The sequence below is a fragment of the Oncorhynchus keta genome, chromosome 1, assembly GCF_023373465.1.
Source record: "Oncorhynchus keta strain PuntledgeMale-10-30-2019 chromosome 1, Oket_V2, whole genome shotgun sequence".
Taxonomy (NCBI): Eukaryota; Metazoa; Chordata; class Actinopteri; order Salmoniformes; family Salmonidae; genus Oncorhynchus; species Oncorhynchus keta.
Window position 1 is genome coordinate 83,432,441 of NC_068421.1, and position 17,891 is coordinate 83,450,331.

Genomic DNA, 17,891 nt, shown 5'->3' on the forward strand with positions numbered 1-17,891 from the left:
AATCTGGCAATGTGCCCCCAACACAAACAACAATAAACTGACAAGTTAGTGCATAGTTCAGAAATTGCAGGTAATCAATTTTTCTCTGTAATTATTAATGTGGTATAAATGAGAGCCATTAATAACTGAAGGTGAACTTTGGTTTGAGTCATGACAGATGACTGTAATTATCAACCCAGCCGGGGATTGAACCATGAGAACTAGAGTGGAGCCAAGACCCATTGGGCACAAACTGGTTAACTCAACTTTCAATGTAATTTATCAACGTAGTGTGACATGGAATCCACATGTAAAATTCATTGGACTTGAATCAATGTAAACTGTTGTTTTGATAGTTGTTTTGAGGGTGAAATTTCAACCACAGGATTATATCATCATGGAAACAAAGTTCAGCATAAAATATGTTTAATTCACAGGAGGTTGGTGGCACCTTAATTGGGAGAACGGGCTTGTGGTAATGACTGGGCCGGAATGAGTGGTGTCCATGTGTTTGATGCCATTCCATTTTCTCTGTTCCAGCCATTATTATGAGCCATCCTTCCCTCAGCAGCCTCCACTGGCTGAATTTGTACCTTTAAAACAATGTCAGATCTTCAACTTATTTCCACTATCAGAAAAAATACAATAGTCTGGGCAGCACCTCCTACTGGAGAGTTGATCTGTCTACAGCACCTCCTACTGGAGAGTTGATCTGTCTACAGCACGTCCTACTGGAGAGTTGATCTGTTTACAGCACCTCCTACTGGAGAGTTGATCTGTCTACAGCACCTCCTACTGGAGAGTTGATCTGTCTACAGAACCTCCTACTGGAGAGTTGATCTAGCTACATCACCTCCTACTGGAGAGTTGATCTAGCTACAGCACCTCCTACTGGAGAGTTGATCTAGCTACATCACCTCCTGGAGAGTTGATCGAGCTACAGCACCTCCTACTGGAGAGTTGATCTAGCTACATAACCTCCTACTGGAGAGTTGATCTAGCTACATCACCTCCTACTAGAGAGTTGATCTAGCTACAGCACCTCCTACTGGAGAGTTGATCTAGCTACATAACCTCCTACTGGAGAGTTGATCTAGCTACATCACCTCCTACTAGAGAGTTGATCTAGCTACAGCACCTCCTACTAGAGAGTTAATCTAGCTACAGCACCTCCTACTAGAGAGTTGATCTAGCTACAGCACCTCCTACTAGAGAGTTGATCTAGCTACAGCACCTCCTACTAGAGAGTTGATCTAGCTACAGCACCTCCTACTAGTGAGTTGATCTAGCTACAGCACCTCCTACTAGAGAGTTGATCTAGCTACAGCACCTCCTACTAGAGAGTTGATCTAGCTACAGCACCTCCTACTGGAGAGTTGATCTGTCTACAGCACCTCCTACTGGAGAGTTGATCTGTCTACAGCACCTCCTACTGGAGAGTTGATCTGTCTACAGCACCTCCTACTGGAGAGTTGATCTGTCTACAGCACCTCCTACTGGAGAGTTGATCTAGCTACATCACCTCCTGGAGAGTTGATCGAGCTACAGCACCTCCTACTGGAGAGTTGATCTAGCTACATAACCTCCTACTGGAGAGTTGATCTAGCTACATCACCTCCTACTAGAGAGTTGATCTAGCTACAGCACCTCCTACTAGAGAGTTAATCTAGCTACAGCACCTCCTACTAGAGAGTTGATCTAGCTACAGCACCTCCTACTAGAGAGTTGATCTAGCTACAGCACCTCCTACTAGAGAGTTGATCTAGCTACATCACCTCCTACTAGAGAGTTGATCTAGCTACCTCACCTCCTACTAGAGAGTTGATCTAGCTACAGCACCTCCTACTAGAGAGTTGATCTAGCTACAGCACCTCCTACTAGTGAGTTGATCTAGCTACAGCACCTCCTACTAGAGAGTTGATCTAGCTACATCACCTCCTACTAGAGAGTTGATCTAGCGACAGCACCTCCTACTGGAGAGTTGATCTGTCTACAGCACCTCCTACTGGAGAGTTGATCTGTCTACAGCACCTCCTACTGGAGAGTTGATCTGTCTACAGCACGTCCTACTGGAGAGTTGATCTGTTTACAGCACCTCCTACTGGAGAGTTGATCTGTCTACAGCACCTCCTACTGGAGAGTTGATCTGTCTACAGCACCTCCTACTGGAGAGTTGATCTGTCTACAGCACCTCCTACTGGAGAGTTGATCTGTCTACAGCACGTCCTACTGGAGAGTTGATCTGTTTACAGCACCTCCTACTGGAGAGTTGATCTGTCTACAGCACCTCCTACTGGAGAGTTGATCTGTCTACAGAACCTCCTACTGGAGAGTTGATCTAGCTACATCACCTCCTACTGGAGAGTTGATCTAGCTACAGCACCTCCTGGAGAGTTGATCTAGCTACAGCACCTCCTACTGGAGAGTTGATCTAGCTACATCACCTCCTGGAGAGTTGATCGAGCTACAGCACCTCCTACTGGAGAGTTGATCTAGCTACATAACCTCCTACTGGAGAGTTGATCTAGCTACATCACCTCCTACTAGAGAGTTGATCTAGCTACAGCACCTCCTATTAGAGAGTTAATCTAGCTACAGCACCTCCTACTAGAGAGTTGATCTAGCTACATCACCTCCTACTAGAGAGTTGATCTAGCTACCTCACCTCCTACTAGAGAGTTGATCTAGCTACAGCACCTCCTACTAGAGAGTTGATCTAGCTACAGCACCTCCTACTAGAGAGTTGATCTAGCTACAGCACCTCCTACTAGAGAGTTGATCTAGCTACATCACCTCCTACTAGAGAGTTGATCTAGCTACCTCACCTCCTACTAGAGAGTTGATCTAGCTACAGCACCTCCTACTAGAGAGTTGATCTAGCTACAGCACCTCCTACTAGTGAGTTGATCTAGCTACAGCACCTCCTACTAGAGAGTTGATCTAGCTACAGCACCTCCTACTAGAGAGTTGATCTAGCTACAGCACCTCCTACTAGAGAGTTGATCTAGCGACAGCACCTCCTACTGGAGAGTTGATCTGTCTACAGCACCTCCTACTGGAGAGTTGATCTGTCTACAGCACCTCCTACTGGAGAGTTGATCTGTCTACAGCACGTCCTACTGGAGAGTTGATCTAGCTACAGCACCTCCTACTAGAGAGTTGATCTAGCGACAGCACCTCCTACTGGAGAGTTGATCTAGCTACAGCACCTCCTACTGGAGAGTTGATCTAGCTACATCACCTCCTGGAGAGTTGATCGAGCTACAGCACCTCCTACTGGAGAGTTGATCTAGCTACATAACCTCCTACTGGAGAGTTGATCTAGCTACATCACCTCCTACTAGAGAGTTGATCTAGCTACAGCACCTCCTACTAGAGAGTTAATCTAGCTACAGCACCTCCTACTAGAGAGTTGATCTAGCTACAGCACCTCCTACTAGAGAGTTGATCTAGCTACAGCACCTCCTACTAGAGAGTTGATCTAGCTACATCACCTCCTACTAGAGAGTTGATCTAGCTACCTCACCTCCTACTAGAGAGTTGATCTAGCTACAGCACCTCCTACTAGAGAGTTGATCTAGCTACAGCTACCCTTCAGTCTCCCATCCAGGGTTTTAACCAAGCCCAGCCTGCTTAACTATGATGTTTATCGATGACTATTACCAATGTGCTATAGTGAGAATGATTGTTGAGATAGTGCCACTTAAAGACAAAATAGATTCACTGTTGCTATCGAAGTCATTCCAAAGAGAAGGTTTAACAGAGCAGATGAAATGTGACCATACTTTATCACTCATGTATCATCAATGAGACTATTTAGGCCTATTCAATTCAACACAGAAACACAACAAAGAATAGACAATACAACAGGCCTTGGGTTTCAAGCTGAGGTTAATTTCAAATGGAATGATATTTTGGGATATTGAATTGTGTTTGGTTGTCAGCACAACTGAATATTAGCATTTTAAAGATATGTATCTTCTTTGCCACTGACTTCGTCTGGCTTTAATTTCAGTTTGTCTTAGAATTCAGGAAACTGTCAATCCCACCTCCCTCAAACAAAAACGTATGGAGTGAACTCCAAAACGACTCACCTTGTACATGTAGAGCAAGCCTGCCATCGCACATTGGGAATCGGGGTTGTGGTCAATTACATTTCAATTCCAGTTCATTCAGAAAGTAAACCAAATTCCAATTCCAAATTTTCCTGGTTGAAAAGCATTGAAGAGAATTGGAATTTCAGTGTACTTGCTGAATTGACTTGACATTAAATGGAATGATCATTTTCATTCATTAGTGAAATGCACTACAGTAAAGAGGACTTCATAGAGCTGGGACAATAAACCAAAAATGATTGACACCGACCAAACCAACAAGGGGGTCTAGCTACATCACCAAAGATTCCAGGAACTCCCAGATGAAAAATGAAATTCCTGACAGAGGCAGAGGCCAGTTAAGGGGCTGGGATGGGAGGGGAGGACTGTTTGGGGGAGTGGTTAGCAATGGAATGGTGGTGGGGGATGTGACTGTTATCAAAGGGCAACAGATGTTTTTGGTTTGGGTTTCTCCCTCCCTCCCCGGGGCCAGACCAGGCTCATTCTCGCCTCGCAGCACACCGGGCCAGGCTGTGCTGGGCGGGGCCAATGCTGTCATGAACAACAAACCCTAGGTGACCTGGAGCAAGGCCCGGTGGATAGTGGTGACATTGAGGAGGACAGGAGTGGTGGGGCAGATGTATTTAGGGATGACATAAAGACTCAGACAGTAGACACTGTGTTGTTAGTGGTTTTAGTTTTTTTACAGGATACACTCTTTTAGATTCCCACAGGTCAATCTAAATCAGAGATGGCAGGGACTTTGACGGGGACCACAAAACTGGCCTGTCTGACAGAGCCAGTCCCCTACAGCTGTAGCTTTGATTGGCTATAACATCAGGGAGTAGACCTTTGTCTCACATCATAACACAGCCTGGATAACCTTCTAAACAGGGTGGATAGAGATATATCAGAGATAACATTATAAGAATGCAGTGTTGACTGTAATACGATCTGCAGGAGAATATGAATGAACTTATAGGCAAAATACTCATACTGTTGTCACACATTACAAAGAGCTCCAATGAGACAGAGAAGGAAGAGAGATAAAGTGTGTGAGAGAGAGAGAGAGAGAGACAGACACACACAGACAGACAGACAGACAGACAGACAGACAGACAGACAGACAGACAGACAGACAGACAGACAGACAGACAGACAGACAGACAGAGAGAGAGGGAGACAGAGAGAAACAGAGAGAGAGAGTGGGAGAGAGAGAGTGAGAGAGTGAGAGAAAGAGAGAGAGAACAAAAGAGAGATAGAGCGAAAGAGAGAGAGAGCGAAAGAGAGGGGACTTAGCTACAGAGGGGGGACTTATACCTTGGGTTTGTAGTTGGTGAGCATGGACATCTCAACGTTCTGTCCCCTGACAGGTTTGGGCTGTCTGGGGGCTGGGGGGCGAGAAGCCTTCTGGTTGTTACGACACAAACAGATGAAGAAGAAAAGGAGGGCGATAGACAGAGGGATGGCTATGCTCGGGACTAGGATGTACAGAATCTCCATGTTACTTCCCCCACGCTTCTCCTTATAATCTGGATGGGACACAGGCAATCCAAACACTGTAAATACACTGTCAATTACCAACATAATGAACTCAGGTAGTACTGTCACTTATTGTTAAACAGACCATAACATAACGCATAACAACTACTGTGTCTATTTGATAGGTCGCAGCACTGACTCCCAATAATAACTTAGTGTTTATGAAGCTTTATAACCCAGCCTGGCACACTGCTAACACCCTCTCTCACTGTAGAAAGTGGGGTCATTAGTGCTATATAAACCCTTAAACCCCCTCTATATCTCACCACAGATAGGGTGTTATTAGTGCTTATAAAACCTTAAACCCCCTCTATATCTCACCACAGATAGGGTGTCATTAGTGCTATATAAACTCGTAAACCCCCTCTATATCTCACCACAGATAGAGTGTCATTAGTGCTATATAAACTCTTAAACCCCCTCTATGTCACCACAGATAGGGTGCTATTAGTGCTATATAAACTCTTAAACCCCCTCTATATCACCACAGATAGGGTGCTATTAGTGCTATATAAACTCTTAAACCCCCTCTATATCACCACAGATAGGGTGCTATTAGTGCTATATAAACTCTTAAACCCCCTCTATATCACCACAGATAGGGTGCTATTAGTGCTATATAAACTCGTAAACCCCCTCTATATCACCACAGATAGGGTACTATTAGTGCTATATAAACTCTTAAACCCCCTCTATATCACCACAGATAGGGTGCTATTAGTGCTATATAAACTCGTAAACCCCCTCTATATCACCACAGATAGGGTGCTATTAGTGCTATATAAACTCGTAAACCCCCTCTATATCACCACAGATAGGGTGCTATTAGTGCTATATAAACTCGTAAACCCCCTCTATATCACCACAGATAGGGTACTATTAGTGCTATATAAACTCTTAAACCCCCTCTATATCACCACAGATAGGGTGCTATTAGTGCTATATAAACTCGTAAACCCCCTCTATATCACCACAGATAGGGTGCTATTAGTGCTATATAAACTCGTAAACCCCCTCTATATCACCACAGATAGGGTGCTATTAGTGCTATATAAACTCTTAAACCCCCTCTATATCACCACAGATAGGGTGCTATTAGTGCTATATAAACTCTTAAACCCCCTCTATATCACCACAGATAGGGTGCTATTAGTGCTATATAAACTCGTAAACCCCCTCTATATCACCACAGATAGGGTGCTATTAGTGCTATATAAACTCGTAAACCCCCTCTATATCACCACAGATAGGGTGCTATTAGTGCTATATAAACTCGTAAACCCCCTCTATATCACCACAGATAGGGTGCTATTAGTGCTATATAAACTCTTAAACCCCCTCTATATCACCACAGATAGGGTGCTATTAGTGCTATATAAACTCGTAAACCCCCTCTATATCTCACCACAAACAGGGATGTCACATAGTTCCAAGCGGACCCCCTCGTCCAGCGTGAAACACCATGGTCCCTCCTGCTTGTTGCCGGGGTTACGGCAGTAGGAGTGTCCTCCGCTGAGCTCGGGGTATTGTACCGCCAGGTAGGTGTGACTGTGAGGGTACTGGGAGTTCCAGGGCTGGCACTGACGACCTGACTTGGTCTTACTGACCGTCCCGCGGAAGTCTGAACCACTGCTGTTGAAACACCTGTGGTCTGGTCAAAGGGAGAACAACATGAGAACAATGTTAGACAATTGGAATGTATAAATGAGAGCGTTTTTACTTTATTGTTGATGGGCTTCACTGTGATATGCAGATCCATGTTAACATGAAAGTATACAGGTCTGCTTTTGTTAATGGACCCTATGGGTTCTGACAGAACCTCTCCAATAGAAAACGTTGAGGTAGACAGTAAAAATAATTCAAAAGTATCTTCCTCTAGTTGATGGTGTGTGCTATGAAGATGTGTAATAGTCTGTCTGTGTATATAGTATATCATTCCATATCCATCCGAATAATGCAAACTAATAATTTGATAGAAACGGAATGTATTCAACTGAAATGTGTCTTCCACATTTAACCCAACCCCTCTTTTTCTGAGAAGTACGGGGGGTCTTAATCGATATCCACGTCTTCAGCGGCTGGGAGCAAAACAACAGATTTTTCCCTTGTCAGCTCAGGGATTCGATCCAGCAACCTTTCGGTTACTGGCCCAACGCTCTAACCACCTGCCGCCCAACCCAAAGTCTATCTGCAATATTAAAGCTGATCTACCAAAATAAATCAATAAAACTCAACTATAATTCTTACTCTTGTTGAAGGGCTCGACCATGGGGATCCCGATCCTCATGCAGTTGGCAGCCTCTGGGCTGGTGTGTCCCGCCAGGTCCTCACAGTTAGGTAGTTTCAGTCTCTTCAGGATGATGGGGTTGGAACGGGCGATGATGTACTCGGTCTTACACAGGTCATTCTCTAGGATCTCACACTCGTCCTTACACAGAGAGGACAGGAGGAGAGGATAGACTTGAGGGTCAAACAAATAATAAAAGCAACATAACATTTTAATAAGAGGACAGCAATGGAAATCAGTCCCAGACTGTATTGTGTGTTGTTCTCCATGATTTAACAATGGAAATCAGTCCCAGACTGTATTGTGTGTTGTTCTCCATGATTTAACAATGGAAATCAGTCCCAGACTGTATTGTGTGTTGTTCTCCATGATTTAACAATGGAAATAAGTCCCAGACTGTATTGTGTGTTATCCTCCATGATTTAACAATGGAAATAAGTCCCAGACTGTATTGTGTGTTGTTCTCCATGATTTAACAATGGAAATCATTCCCAGACTGTATTGTGTGTTATCCTCCATGATTTAACAATGGAAATAAGTCCCAGACTGTATTGTGTGTTATCCTCCATGATTTAACAATGGAAATAAGTCCCAGACTGTATTGTGTGTCATCCTCCATGATTTAACAATGGAAATAAGTCCCAGACTGTATTGTGTGTTATCCTCCATGATTTAACAATGGAAATAAGTCCCAGACTGTATTGTGTGTTATCCTCCATGATTTAACAATGGGAATAAGTCCCAGACTGTATTGTGTGTTATCCTCCATGATTTAACAATGGAAATAAGTCCCAGACTATATTGTGTGTTATCCTCCATGATTTAACAATGGAAATCATTCCCAGACTATATTGTGTGTTATCCTCCATGATTTAACAATGGAAATAAGTCCCAGACTATATTGTGTGTTATCCTCCATGATTTAACAATGGAAATAAGTCCCAGACTATATTTATTTTTTTAATTTTTTTTTTTATTTCACCTTTATTTAACCAGGTAGGCTAGTTGAGAACAAGTTCTCATTTGCAACTGCGACCTGGCCAAGATAAAGCATAGCAGTGTGAACAGACAATACAGAGTTACACATGGAGTAAACAATTAGCAAGTCAATAACACAGTAGAAAAAATGGGCAGTCTATATACAATGTGTGCAAAAGGCATGAGGAGGTAGGCGAATAATACAATTTTGCAGATTAACACTGGAGTGATAAATGATCAGATGGTCATGTACAGGTAGAGATATTGGTGTGCAAAAGAGCAGAAAAGTAAATAAATAAAAACAGTATAAAAACAGTATGGGAATGAGGTAGGTGAAAAAGGGTGAGCTATTTACCTATAGACTATGTACAGCTGCAGCGATCGGTTAGCTGCTCGGATAGCTGATGTTTGAAGTTGGTGAGGGAGATAAAAGTCTCCAACTTCAGCGATTTTTGCAATTCGTTCCAGTCACAGGCAGCAGAGTACTGGAACGAAAGGCGGCCAAATGAGGTGTTGGCTTTAGGGATGATCAGTGAGATACATCTGCTGGAGCGCGTGCTACGGATGGGTGTTGCCATCGTGACCAGTGAACTGAGATAAGGCGGAGCTTTACCTAGCATGGACTTGTAGATGACCTGGAGCCAGTGGGTCTGGCGACGAATATGTAGTGAGGGCCAGCCGACTAGAGCATACAAGTCGCAGTGGTGGGTGGTATAAGGTGCTTTAGTGACAAAACGGATGGCACTGTGATAGACTGCATCCAGTTTGCTGAGTAGAGTGTTGGAAGCCATTTTGTAGATGACATCGCCGAAGTCGAGGATCGGTAGGATAGTCAGTTTTACTAGGGTAAGCTTGGCAGCGTGAGTGAAGGAGGCTTTGTTGCGGAATAGAAAGCCGACTCTGGATTTGATTTTTGATTGGAGATGTTTGATGTGAGTCTGGAAGGAGAGTTTGCAGTCTAGCCAGACACCTAGGTACTTATAGATGTCCACATATTCAAGGTTGGAACCATCCAGGGTGGTGATGCTAGTCGGGCATGCGGGTGCAGGCAGCGATCGGTTGAAAAGCATGCATTTGGTTTTACTCGCGTTTAAGAGCAGTTGGAGGCCACGGAAGGAGTGCTGTATGGCATTGAAGCTCGTTTGGAGGTTTGATAGCACAGTGTCCAATGACGGGCCGAAAGTATATAGAATGGTGTCGTCTGCGTAGAGGTGGATCAGGGAATCGCCCGCAGCAAGAGCAACATCATTGATATATACAGAGAAAAGAGTCGGCCCGAGAATGAACCCTGTGGCACCCCCATAGAGACTGCCAGAGGACCGGACAGCATGCCCTCTGATTTGACACACTGAACTCTGTCTGCAAAGTAATTGGTGAACCAGGCAAGGCAGTCATCCGAAAAACCGAGGCTGTTGAGTCTGCCGATAAGAATTTGGTGATTGACAGAGTCGAAAGCCTTGGCGAAGTCGATGAAGACGGCTGCACAGTACTGTCTTTTATCGATGGCGGTTATGATATCATTTAGTACCTTGAGTGTGGCTGAGGTGCACCCATGACCGGCTCGGAAACCAGATTGCACAGCGGAGAAGGTACGGTGGGATTCGAGATGGTCAGTGACCTGTTTGTTGACTTGGCTTTCGAAGACCTTAGATAGGCAGGGCAGGATGGATATAGGTCTATAGCAGTTTGGGTCCAGGGTGTCTCCCCCTTTGAAGAGGGGGATGACTGCGGCAGCTTTCCAATCCTTGGGGATCTCAGACGATATGAAAGAGAGGTTGAACAGGCTGGTAATAGGGGTTGCGACAATGGCGGCAGATAGTTTCAGAAATAGCGGGTCCAGATTGTCAAGCCCAGCTGATTTGTACGGGTCCAGGTTTTGCAGCTCTTTCAGAACATCTGCTATCTGGATTTGGGTAAAGGAGAACCTGGAGAGGCTTGGGTGAGGAACTACGGGGGGGCGGAGCTGTTGGCCGAGGTTGGAGTAGCCAGGCGGAAGGCATGGCCAGCCGTTGAGAAGTGCTTATTGAAGTTTTCGATAATCATGGATTTATCGGTGGAGACCGTGTTTCCTAGCCTCAGTGCAGTGGGCAGCTGGGAGGAGGTGCTCTTGTTCTCCATGGACTTCACAGTGTCCCAGAACTTTTTGGAGTTGGAGCTACAGGATGCAAACTTCTGCCTGAAGAAGCTGGCCTTAGCTTTCCTGACTGACTGCGTGTATTGGTTCCTGACTTCCCTGAACAGTTGCATATCACGGGGCTATTCGATGCTATTGCAGTCCGCCACAGGATGTTTTTGTGCTGGTCGAGGGCAGTCAGGTCTGGAGTGAACCAAGGGCTGTATCTGTTCTTGGTTCTGCATTTTTGAACGGAGCATGCTTATCTAAAATGGTGAGGAAGTTACTTTTAAAGAATGACCAGGCATCCTCAACTGACGGGATGAGGTCAATGTCCTTCCAGGATACACGGGCCAGGTCGATTAGAAAGGCCTGCTCACAGAAGTGTTTTAGGGAGCGTTTGACAGTGATGAGGGGTGGTCGTTTGACAGCGGCTCCGTGGCGGATACAGGCGATGAGGCAGTGATCGCTGAGATCCTGGTTGAAGACAGCGGAGGTATATTTGGAGGGCCAGTTGGTCAGGATGACGTCTATGAGGATGGCCTTGTTTACAGAGTTAGGGTTGTACCTGGTGGGTTCCTTGATGATTTGTGTGTTATCCTCCATGATTTAACAATGGAAATAAGTCCCAGACTATATTGTGTGTTATCCTCCATGATTTAACAATGGAAATAAGTCCCAGACTATATTGTGTGTTATCCTCCATGATTTAACAATGGAAATAAGTCCCAGACTGTATTGTGTGTTATCCTGCATGATTTAATAATGGAAATAAGTCCCAGACTATATTGTGTGTTATCCTCCATGATTTAACAATGGAAATAAGTCCCAGACTGTATTGTGTGTTATCCTGCATGATTTAATAATGGAAATAAGTCCCAGACTGTATTGTGTGTTATCCTCCATGATTTAACAATGGAAATAAGTCCCAGACTGTATTGTCTGTCATCCTCCATGATTTAACAATGGAAATAAATCTCATTGTGTGTTATCCTCCATGATTCTAATAAGTCCCAGACTGTATTGTGTGTTATCTTCCATGTTATCCTGCATGATTTAATAATGGAAATAAGTCCCAGACTGTATTGTGTGTTATCCTCCATGATTTAACAATGGAAATAAGTCCCAGACTGTATTGTGTGTTATCCTGCATGATTTAACAATTGAAATAAGTCCCCGACTGTATTGTGTGTTGTTCTCCATGATTTAACAATGGGAATAAGTCCCAGACTGTATTGTGTGTTATCCTCCATGATTTAACAATGGAAATAAGTCCCAGACTGTATTGTGTGTTATCCTCCATGATTTAACAATAGAAATAAGTCCCAGACTGTGTTGTGTGTCAACCTCCATGATTTAACAATGGGAATAAGTCCCAGACTGTATTGTGTGTTGTTCTCCATGATTTAACAATGGGAATAAGTCCCAGACTGTATTGTGTGTTATCCTCTATGATTTAACAATGGAAATAAGTCCCAGACTGTGTTGTGTGTCAACCTCCATGATTTAACAATGGAAATAAGTCCCAGACTGTATTGTGTGTCAACCTCCATGATTTAACAATAGAAATAAGTCCCAGACTGTATTGTGTGTTATCCTCCATGATTTAACAATGGAAATAAGTCCCAGACTGTATTGTGTGTTATCCTCCATGATTTAACAATGGAAATAAGTCCCAGACTGTATTGTGTGTTGTTCTCCATGATTTAACAATGGAAATAAGTCCCAGACTGTATTGTGTGTTATCCTCCATGATTTAACAATGGAAATAAGTCCCAGACTGTATTGTGTGTTATCCTCCATGATTTAACAATGGAAATAAGTCCCAGACTGTATTGTGTGTTATCCTCCATGATTTAACAATGGAAATAAGTCCCAGACTGTATTGTGTGTTATCCTCCATGATTTAACAATGGAAATAAGTCCCAGACTGTATTGTGTGTTATCCTCCATGATTTAACAATGGAAATAAGTCCCAGACTGTATTGTGTGTTATCCTCCATGATTTAACAATGGAAATAAGTCCCAGACTGTATTGTGTGTTATCCTCCATGATTTAACAATGGAAATAAGTCCCAGACTGTATTGTGTGTTATCCTCCATGATTTTACTCATGTGCATGTGTCTTTTTCAAGTTTTATGTGTGCTGTTTTTAAAAATGGTCGAATGAATAAACGTAACTAAAACTAAAAAACACGTTAGCCTACCCCAGAAGGCGACTACTACTATTAAACTAGCTAGGGCCATTTCACACCAAATCGATTGACGAGCAAGCCTGAACAGCTCTAGCTTTAACTGTCACCAGTGTGACAGTTAAAAATGGCTCCCTATTCGCTAAATAGTGCACTACTTTGACCAGGAACAATAAGGAATAGGGTCCCATTTCAGCCACAGTCAGTGTTTAATGCTACAAGACTAGTTGGTGTAGTTATAGTCGTAGTTGTGAAGCATGTCATCATACCTTACACAGGTCCCTGGGCTTGTCTGTCCCAGAGCTGCGGTCACATGTAGGGAAGGCAAAGTGGCACAGAGACGGGATGGCGAACAGGGAGCAGCGGTCCGACAGGTGGTTGGACGTTCCGATCATGGTGAAGGCGGCTGGGTGGAAAAAGTGGGAATGTGAATATATGTGTATCAGATCATGTGTGTTCCATACTGTGTAGGTCATGTGTGTTCCATACTGTGTAGGTCATACATGTTCCATACTGTGTAGATCATGTGTGTTCCATACTGTGTAGGTCATGTGTGTTCTATACTGTGTAGATCATGTGTGTTCCACACTGTGTAGGTCATGTGTGTTCCATACTGTGTAGGTCATGTGTGTTCTATACTGTGTAGATCATGTGTGTTCCACACTGTGTAGGTCATGTGTGTTCCATACTGTGTAGGTCATGTGTGTTCCATACTGTGTAGATCATGTGTGTTCCATACTGTGTAGATCATGTGTGTTCCATACTGTGTGTTCCATACTGTGTAGATCATGTGTGTTCCATACTGTGTAGATCATGTGTGTTCCATACTGTGTGTTCCATAATGTGTAGGTCATACATGTTCCATACTGTGTAGATCATGTGTGTTCCATACTGTGTGTTCCATACTGTGTAGGTCATACATGTTCCATACTGTGTAGGTCATGTGTGTTCCATACTGTGTAGATCATGTGTGTTCCATACTGTGTAGATCATGTGTGTTCCATACTGTGTGTTCCATAATGTGTATATCATGTGTGTTCCATACTGTGTAGATCATGTGTGTTCCATACTGTGTAGATCATGTGTGTTCCATACTGTGTGTTCCATAATGTGTATATCATGTGTGTTCCATACTGTGTAGATCATGTGTGTTCCATACTGTGTAGATCATGTGTGTTCCATACTGTGTAGATCATGTGTGTTCCATACTGTGTAGATCATGTGTGTTCCATACTGTGTAGATCATGTGTGTTCCATACTGTGTAGATCATGTGTGTTCCATACTGTGTAGGTCATGTGTGTTCCATACTGTGTAGATCATGTGTGTTCCATACTGTGTAGATCATGTGTGTTCCATACTGTGTGTTCCATAATGTGTATATCATGTGTGTTCCATACTGTGTAGATCATGTGTGTTCCATACTGTGTAGATCATGTGTGTTCCATACTGTGTAGATCATGTGTGTTCCATACTGTGTGTTCCATAATGTGTAGGTCATGTGTGTTCCATACTGTGTAGATCATGTGTGTTCCATACTGTGTAGATCATGTGTGTTCCATACTGTGTAGATCATGTGTGTTCCATACTGTGTGTTCCATACTGTGTAGATCATGTGTGTTCCATACTGTGTAGATCATGTGTGTTCCATACTGTGTGTTCCATACTGTGTAGATCATGTGTGTTCCATACTGTGTGTTCCATACTGTGTAGATCATGTGTGTTCCATACTGTGTGTTCCATACTGTGTAGATCATGTGTGTTCCATACTGTGTGTTCCATACTGTGTAGATCATGTGTGTTCCATACTGTGTAGATCATGTGTGTTCCATACTGTGTGTTCCATAATGTGTAGGTCATACATGTTCCATACTGTGTAGGTCATACATGTTCCATACTGTGTAGGTCATGTGTGTTCTATACTGTGTAGATCATGTGTGTTCCATACTGTGTGTTCCATAATGTGTATATCATGTGTGTTCCATACTGTGTAGGTCATGCGTGTTCCATACTGTGTAGGTCATGTGTGTTCGATACTGTGTAGGTCATGTGTGTTCCATACTGTGTAGGTCATGTGTGTTCCATACTGTGTGTTCCATAATGTGTATATCATGTGTGTTCCATACTGTGTAGGTCATGCGTGTTCCATACTGTGTAGGTCATGTGTGTTCCATACTGTGTAGGTCATGTGTGTTCCATACTGTGTAGATCATGTGTGTTCCATACTGTGTAGATCAGGGGTGTCAAACTCAAATACCCAGTGGGCCAAAATGTAAAACCTGAACAAAGTCACGGGCCAACATTGAACAAATTAACCTTTTAATATGGACCCAAACAAGTTTTGCTTTAACATTGAATATGGAACAAGCATCGCTTATTACCATACAATATATAATTTAATAGTGGAGACATGCAAAATCGAATTTCAAATGAAAAAACACATCAATGGCATTCATTTATTAAATAAATACAATTTAAATACAAATTGTATGCCTCTTTTCTATTTGCGGCCTTCTGATTTAAATACCAAAATCAACTTTTTCCACTGGCTAATAATTTTACAAATAAAATGATAATAAATCAATCAACCATTCAAGCCCATGCCTTGTAGCAAGAAAAAGTGCATAAAGAAAACGTTAATTATTGCACACTGGTCTAATCTGATGTGCCCAAGCCAGATACCTGGCATCTCTTCTTGGATGCTAGTTCATCAATGTCTGGGCTCAAGCTCTGAGCTGAAGAAATCCTCAGTATCGAGCGAAGATGTTCATCAGTCAGACGTCTCCTGTGAGTTGTTTTGGTCATCTTCATCGAGGAGAAAAGTTGCTCGCATAGATAAATGCTGCCGAACATGGAGAGCATCTGAGCAGCTTGGGTGCGGAGCTGAGGCATTGTGTCAGGGATGAACCGTGGAAACTGTGCGGCGCCCACAGCATCATACTTTGACTTCAGCGTGTCGTTGCACTGGAGTTCAATCAGCTCCATTTGGATGTTGGTTGGTGCATTTTCCACATCAACTGCGAAGGGATTACTAAGCAGTTCAAACTTGCATTTCTGGACATCGACGTCGGCAAATCGCCGGCTAAACTCAGCGGCGAGAACACTGAGTTTTTCAGCAAACTGTGCGCATGGGAACACGGCGGTAGAGATCTGCGCTTGTATGGATTGGCAGCAGGGAAAATGGCAAGGGTTTCCCTGCAGCATCTGATTCTCCCACAGGCACAGTTTAGTTTTGAAGGCCCTCACTGCAGCGTACATGTCTGTGATGATGCGCCCCCCCCTGAAGCTGCAGGTTCAGCGCATCGAGATGGCTCGAGATGTCACAGAGAAAGGCCAGCTCACACAGGAACTTTTGCTCCCGGAGCTCTGCTGTATCCTTCCCTTTGGTTTCCAGGAATTGACATATTTCCTCACGCAGCTCGAAACATCTGTTCAGTACTTTTCCTCTGCTTAGCCATCTCACCTCTGTGTGATACGGCACGTCTGCGTATTCGAACCACACTCCTCCAGAAAAGATTTAAACTGGCGGTGATTTAGACCTTTGGCTCTTATAAGGTTAACTACCTGTGTTACTGTGGTCATAACATGTTCCATCTTTAGGGCTGTGGCACACAGTGCTTCCTGATGTATGATGCAGTGGTAAACAGTTAGCTCACCTGCACAGTTCTCTTCCCGCATCTTCTCCCGAACCATGCCCACCAGTCCACTCTTTTTTACCGCACATCGCTGGCGCACCATCTGTCGTTAATCCAACGAGTTTATCCCACGGCAGCTTTATTTCAGTTACACATTTGGAAACCTCCTCAAAGATTTCCTTTCCTGTGGTTGTGCCATGCATTGATTTGAATCCTAATAGCTCCTCCGTAACACACAGATTTGAGTCCACTCCACGGATGAAGACTGACAGCTGAGCAGTATCAGATGCGTCGCAGCTCTCATCCACAGCGAGGAGAACGCAACAAAATCTTTTCCCTTTTCCATCAGCTGGTCATACAGATTGGTGGCAAGATCACATGTGCGATCAGCTACTGTGTTCCTGCTCAGGCTCACGTTTGAAAATGCTTGTTTTTTTCTCTGGGCATACGAGGTCACAAACCTTCATCATGCACTTTTTCATGAACTCTCCCTCATTAAAGGGCCGGGCTGATTTTGCGATCTCTGCTGCCACTATATAACTAGCCTTTACAGCAGCCTCGCTTTATGATGTGGCTTTTTTAAACATATTCTGTTGTGAAACCAAACTTCTTTTCATCTCCTCTACTTTCTGGCTCCTTTGAGTCATGTCCAGGTCCTTGTATTTGTCATGGTGTTTCGTTTCATAGTGTCGTCTAATGTTGTACTCCTTACTTACAGCCACGTTGACTCCACAAACAAGACAAACAGGTTTGTCTTTTACATATGTAAACAGATATTCTGCCTCCCACTTGTCCAGAAAGCTCCTGTTTTCTGCCTTTCTTTTCGCCATTTTTGGGAAGGGTTAGCTCGCTGACAGTTGTAGCGTCTATGTTGCTATGACTACTGTCACAGAGGAGAGAGCGTTTCTGGGTCCTGTCCTGATTGGCGTGCGAAAACAGCAGAGCATTATGGGATTCGTAGTATTACTGGTGAATGCGCTGTATAATACCGGCGGGCCAGCTCTAGTAGTAATTTGGTATTGTTACCCCGCGGGCCAAATTTGGCCCACGGGCCAGAGTTTGACACCCATGGT

General features: G+C 43.7%; 1 protein-coding gene and 1 long non-coding RNA gene across 2 annotated transcripts in view; both read right to left on the reverse strand.

Moving 5' to 3' along the window:
* Nucleotides 1-17,891, reverse strand: part of ror1 (receptor tyrosine kinase-like orphan receptor 1) — a 311,272-nt gene that overhangs the window by 10,565 nt on the left and 282,816 nt on the right. The window contains exons 6-9 of the mRNA XM_052462493.1: nt 13,455-13,591; nt 7,863-8,043; nt 7,021-7,266; nt 5,394-5,605 (exon numbers count right to left, since the gene is read on the reverse strand). Of these exons, the coding sequence (XP_052318453.1) occupies nt 5,394-5,605; nt 7,021-7,266; nt 7,863-8,043; nt 13,455-13,591 (776 nt within the window). The remainder of the gene's footprint in view (nt 1-5,393; nt 5,606-7,020; nt 7,267-7,862; nt 8,044-13,454; nt 13,592-17,891) is intronic.
* Nucleotides 1,474-2,886, reverse strand: LOC127907359 (uncharacterized). Its single transcript, XR_008064234.1, has 4 exons — nt 2,709-2,886; nt 2,299-2,580; nt 1,915-2,170; nt 1,474-1,626 (listed from the first exon to the last, which is right to left on the reverse strand). It is a non-coding gene; the product is annotated as an uncharacterized LOC127907359 (long non-coding RNA).